Source organism: Morus notabilis, unplaced genomic scaffold (assembly GCF_000414095.1).
Source record: "Morus notabilis unplaced genomic scaffold, ASM41409v2 Scaffold677, whole genome shotgun sequence".
Classification (NCBI taxonomy): Eukaryota; Viridiplantae; Streptophyta; class Magnoliopsida; order Rosales; family Moraceae; genus Morus; species Morus notabilis.
The window spans coordinates 69,053-75,254 of NW_010363200.1; the positions used below are offsets into that span (position 1 = coordinate 69,053).

Below are 6,202 nucleotides of genomic sequence, written 5' to 3' on the forward strand. Positions count from 1 at the left end.
AAAAAAAAAATCGGGCAGCCGGTCGGGCATCGGGCAGCCCGACCAGGCACGGGCAGGCATCCTCTGCCCGAAGCCCGTCCATGGGCAATGTTCGGGTCGGGTCGGGCAGCCCAAATTTTCGGGCATTTCGGGTTTGGTCATCGGGCAAAAATTTAGACTTTTCGGTGGTCACGGGCGGCCTGTCTAAAGTTTCAGCACTATACATATATATACATATATATACATATATATAGAGAGAGAGATAGAGAGAGAGAGGGAGAGAGTAACGATAATAATGTATCAGAGGAAAACAAAGGGAAATGGAGGAAGATATAGTTGGATTTGGCTTTTGAACTGCTACATTTTGAAAAATTTCTCTTGGTTTTAGCTTTTATTAATTTTTTCAACCTAAGCATATGCAGCTTCTCAAAGTTAACTAAGTACCATCAAATACCAGTCAAACTAAAATAACAAATCATCAAAAGAACAAATAAAAACAAAAACAACAACAACCACAGCTCAAATCATCAAAACAAAAACAAAAAATGGACGGGAAACACCTGTCGAGGGCCGAATCCGCCCTATATTGCCTTGTCCCAACTAATTAAACATTAATCTGCCCTATATTGCTTGTATGATACAAAATTACAGATAAAATAAAAACAAAGTGAACCGATTTAGGTTACAGATTGCTTGTATGAACCGATTTAGGTTAATATAGCTCATAGCTCATCTTTGCCATCAATCTCAAAGTGAATACAGATAAAATAACAAATAAAAACAACAACCATAGCTCAAATCATCAAAACAAAAACAAAAAATGGATGGGGGAAATACCTGTCGAAGAAGAAGACCGAATCCGTTCCCCAAGCAAAGAATCTGCTCCCCAAGGCCGATTTTGACGAAGAATGAGAAGAATAGGGACCGAATCTGTTCCCCTGCCTCCCCAAGGTCGAATCTGACGGGAGAGAGTGGAGAGTCCAGAAAGAATGAGGCAGAGAGGAAAGAAGAAGAAGAAGAAGAAGAAGCGGCGAGGGTGGGTGAGGGCGAGGGTGAGTGGGTCTGGACTGAGAGAAGCGGTGGTCCTCCGGTGGACTGAGAGCTCAGGCGGCGGAGAGGAGAGTTGAGAGAGAGTGGAAGCCGAAGGAGAGGAGAGTCGAGAGAGAGGTCAGAGAGTGAGAGTCGAGAAAGAGGTCAGAGAGTGAGTCGAGACTAAAGAGGAGAATAGGGTTTGGACTTTGGTTGGAATGTTGGGCTGCGGCTGGGAGATTAGAAACATATAAATACTGAAACATTTTTAACCTAGGTAATAAACGGGTACCAAACGGGTTATATAATCGTGTTACCCAAATATGACACATTTAATAAACGGGTTATCGCGGGTCAATTGCGGGTTGGCGGGTCAACCTGAAAATGACACGTTATTTAATCGTGTTTTGCGGGTTCGACCTGATTTTGACCTGAACCTATTTATGATAAACTCAAACCCGCTAATTTCATGCGGGTTTCGAGTCGTGTCGCTACCTGAATTGCCAGCCCTAATGAGATGTACTTGGCCGCCATTTTTCCTAGTAGAGTTGTGGCTTCCGGTTTAGGTGCATATCACCCTGCCGTGAAAGAAGATCCAGTGGAAGGTGTACCCTTTGACGATGTTGCTGCTGGGGATGAACAACCACAACCCTACCAAAATGCTCCCTTTCAAAATAGTGATGATGAGGAGGTTCGTAATGAGCTTGGCAACCGCGTGGAACGTTTTGGAAGGTGAAATGTGACCAATGTCGCCTCATCTTCACGAGTGATTTGAAAGAAATAGTCAAGGTCACGCAAATCCAATGATAGTTCACGGGAGGAGCTGCTTGAAATGGTTAGGGACATGCGAGAAGACATTTGTTCAAGCAAAGAGAGCCTGCCGAGTAACAACACCGTCAACGGACCAAGTGAAGCGGATATCATCTTATCGTCGCTTGCGGAAATGGGAATTGACCCGCGTACGCAAGCCCATGCGTTCGACAAAATAATGGCTTCTACTACGTGGCGGCCAGTTTGGGGAAAATTGGGTGATGCCGTGAGGAGGGCATTCTTAAATGACTTTGTTGAAGTGCCACAAACTCCTTTTGTGTATCAAGTTCCTAATCCTTATAGCCAGCCATCTCAGAACTAATCCTTATCAGGTTCCTAATCTTTATAGCCAACAATGAGCAGGAGAAGGATAAGAAACGGGGGAAGAAGGAAGGCCTGTATGGTAGCAAAGGTATTTTTGATGTTTTCTTCGTAACGTAATGATTTCATATTTTTCTATTGCAACATAAAAATCTTGTTCTTTGCTTAACTATATTCTTGATCCCTACGTTTTCTTTTAAGGTTGGGTACTAACAACTCTAGATGGGAAGCAAAAAAAGCATCTACTTAATTCATCTTATAAGACATAAGTTATGACCAGTGTTGAAGTTGTTATATCATGGTAGCGCAGTGTTTATGTTATTTTTCAGGGCCATGGGATTATGTCCATATTACTTGTGGAGTTAAATTAACTTTATTTTGTGGCTAGCATATATGCCTTACGCGGAAGCAATTGTTATGTTTGCTCTTCTTGCTGGTCTTGTTTGTAGGGAAGTCTCTGCTTTCCAATAAACTTTTCATGAACTTCCTCCTTTTCTTTCCATTATGCTCTCAGTTATTCACATGAGAATCACACGAAATTCATCAAAGCAACAACCCTTACTAGTTTAACTTAGTATTCTTTGTTCTTGTTTTGTCTACAGTTCGCAAAGGCTTTCCCTTGTTCCCTGAATGTGTAGTGATTGATAATGGGAGGACCTTTTTGCTGGCGCTGAGCTGAAGCATAGTAGTCTGAAAATGCAGAAGAATTGGATGGACTGTAGACTGTATCTTGTAAATTATATATATTTTGCTCAACTAATTTTAACAGGACTTGTCTTTGGGACTAACTGAAGAGCCATGTTTCTATTGCTGCCCATGCTACTTTTGAAAGGAACAAAAGGATTCAGAAAATATTTTTGACGTTTGTTACGTACGCTTGTATCATGTTAACCATTTTTTTTTCCATGACTTTCTGACAATTTTTGGCCTTCTTTTTGGCTCTGTGTACATTTTTTTTCCCTTTATTTCTCTTTTAACTTATTATAATGTTAGAGTTATAATTTTTTTTTTCTAATATTTCGTTGCTTTTTATTATATAAGGAATTATATTTCTTTAATTACACCTAAACATGTGTTACACGGTCAAATGTTGGTTCTTGTATTGGTTATGGCTCAAATTTAGAGAACAAGACAACCAAACACAAGTTGGGATCACATTTCTAGTTCAAACTAAATACTAGCTTATACACATCCAAACAAAAATTCTAATAATTATAATTTAAGGTTCAAACCATAAATTATGATTCTAATTCTAAAATTTAAATATTTTAATTTGAATCTTTATACTAAACAGACCAGTAATTGCTTGCGGGTGTATCGTGTACTAGTGGTGAAACCACATTTTCACCACATTAAACGCATTTGGGTAAAGGGACGCATTGGGTAAGGGGTACAATTGTAATAAAAGTATACTCTTTTAAAAATGGGGTGCATTAATAAAATAATAGAGTATATAACTTCCCTTTATTTATATATTAGTAGACAATGACAATAATAGTATACAAGATGGAAATCTAATCCAAACCGAAAATTCATAATCTGAATCAGGCATAAGTCCAAATTAATTAATTAGAAAAATACCACTTCTGTGATAATGTTATTTAATTCTAGAACTTCTGAAGAAATGTTTGAAACAAATCATTTTTAATGAATAAAACGACAATTTTACCGAAACAACCAGATATGGTTATCATTGATTAACTGTAATTATTTATTAACTAGAGTTAATCATTGATTAATTAAAGTTAATTAGTTAGCCATTGAGTAACTCAGTGATTTACTTAAGGGTTAGGAAGTTAGACATAAATTAAGAGTTAACTGTTAATGTTTGGTAGAGGTCCAATATCTCCTCAGATGCTGAGTAGTTACACCAGGTCTCATTTGTTTTGTTAGTTCGAATCATAATTCAGTTTTTTGTTATAGTGTTTTCTCTTATAAAAATTTAAATTTAATTTTTTATGTTGCAGTATTTTTTCTCACATAAATTTATTTTTTAAGTTGAGTTAAAAACTTAAACCCAGCGAAATAAATGAGGCTGTAATAGTCTCCTTATATCGAGATCATGGACTTATTATTGAAGCCCAACTTCATTTTTGAGGGGGGGAAAAAAATTCCTTTGATGGTAGATTAGAGTTTGTGTGAATTGCAAGTGAACTCAAGGTTATCCCTCGTTGTGTAACCCGTAAATGAAAATAAAAGTATTTTTAAATTTCGAAAGTGGATAAGAAAAGTAAAACAAGATCTTTTCTGCATTTTCCACACCATAAGTTACTAGAACAGTAAAACTCATCCCAAAAATTTATCTATACTTGTCAACATCATAGATGATAAAAAACAAAGTTGGGCAAAATTTAGCAAAAGAGTTTCTGTTTTGTGTCTCTTACTATATGCTTAGATATTTCGTCCCCTTTCCTAAAGGCTTATCCGTTCATAGATAGAAGCATTTCTGTTGGCTTTCAGAGCCAACACAGTTAGAGAAGATACCACCATCACCATGTCTTGCTTATCTTGCTGTGTTTACATGACCACTAACAATTCAAATCCCAACACCAATAATGATTCACCACCACCTAATTCCCTACTCCAAACCAATACTACTACTCCTCTCAAGCCTCCCACCGATTTAACAAAACAAAACAATAAGAAGCAGAAGAAGCATCATCACCACCACCACCACAAGCCAAGGCAGCCTTCTGTCATCGAAATCGAGCGCGCCATCGGTGCCGGCCGCTTCCGGGATGCTGACCCCAGGCATGTTCCTCTCTCATGTTTCCCTAATATGACACAAGGCCTTCATCACACAAATCATATCTCTTAATACATTATAATATTTCTTAAACTATTATTATGTACTAGAAATAGAAAGTATTATTTACTTGAAACTAGCCATTTAAGCTTCGCTTCATGTCTTTGTACTCTGAATTTTATATTGTTTAATAAATTTATTTATGTTTCGGGTAAATAAAAATTGATCATCAGGGACTTGGAAGAGGAAAAGGATGCGAAATTTGACATGTCAACGATGAGTTTTCCAGACAAGTTCGAAGGGTCATTGCAGAAGCAACTTCGTGAGGTCGGGGAGTGGATGACTGATCGAACAGAGAAAAGATTTCGTTTGTCAGGTAAAGATTTCGTTTGTAACAACTTGGTCCCCGGTCTTATTTTATATATATAAAATCTTCATGAACTTAATTTTTAGCTGCAATAGTAATCTAATCGTTAATTTCCATTAAATTTCAAAAATAGAAAGTATCACGTACATCGCAACTTACAGTGTCGTCGAGGGCAGAAGCCAGAAAAGCAATATCAAGCTCATAAAAACAAAAAAAGGAAAAATAAAACATCATGTTACTTTAATGATTTTGAATAAAACTTCAGCCAAACAAATATTTTATTCTCTTCTTTATACCATTTTAATTCACTCTTTTAGAATGCTTACTCTGTAATGTGTTTTTTTCTTTTGAAATCCCACTTAAATTTTGCAGGCAAAAAAATTCTGAAGGTAACGTTTATCTGGTTACTACCAATTTGGACTTTGTCACTTTTGGTTGCATCTGGAGCCATAAAGCTGCCCTTCAGCAATCAGTTTCTTGATCAACTAATTATGTGAACTTTCTAAACTCAAATTATGCTCCTTAAATCATATATAGCAATTCTAGAGCAGATTGCTTAGTTACAATAAAAATATGTCAGAAATCCTTCATGATCACATCCTTGTCCAGTGTGTATAGCATGATATCCGTATATCTTAGACTACTTTTTCCCCCTTTCTTTCTTGAGAAATTCTACTGTGGATGCTTCTAAATTTTAATAAGTTCATTTTTTATCCTTAAAAAGCTTCGTTTAGAATTAAAAATGTTATTTATTAACATGATTGTATTAAATATGTTATTCACTACTATTAGAATCCAAAACTTGGCATTTTCCACACACACAAAAAAAAGAAAAGAAAAGAAATATAACAAATACACATTTTATGTAACAGGCTTGGAGAAGCAATGATATACACGCACAATTGCACATTTTATGTAATTAGCAAGACTCAAGCCCTCCATAGGGAAAG

At 36.6% G+C, this 6,202-nt stretch overlaps 1 protein-coding gene across 1 annotated transcript; it reads left to right on the forward strand.

Annotated features, from left to right (window-relative positions):
* Positions 1 to 4,513: 4,513 nt before the first annotated feature.
* LOC21395213 (probable NAD(P)H dehydrogenase subunit CRR3, chloroplastic) lies at positions 4,514 to 5,929 on the forward strand. The gene is made up of 3 exons (XM_010103659.2): positions 4,514 to 4,890; positions 5,119 to 5,261; positions 5,625 to 5,929. Exons 1-3 carry the CDS (start codon positions 4,634 to 4,636, stop codon positions 5,747 to 5,749), a joined length of 525 nt encoding a protein of 174 aa, XP_010101961.2. The 5' UTR covers positions 4,514 to 4,633; the 3' UTR covers positions 5,750 to 5,929.
* The last annotated feature ends 273 nt before the right edge of the window (positions 5,930 to 6,202 follow it).

Excerpts from the sequence above, each read along its gene's own strand:
- LOC21395213 (XM_010103659.2), top strand. The coding sequence starts at position 4,634 with ATGTCTTGCTTATCTTGCTGTGTTTACATGACCACTAACAATTCAAAT. Across the intron at positions 4,891-5,118 it reads TTCCGGGATGCTGACCCCAG|GGACTTGGAAGAGGAAAAGG; the intron begins GCATGTTCCTCT and ends ATTGATCATCAG. Across the intron at positions 5,262-5,624 it reads GAAAAGATTTCGTTTGTCAG|GCAAAAAAATTCTGAAGGTA; the intron begins GTAAAGATTTCG and ends TAAATTTTGCAG.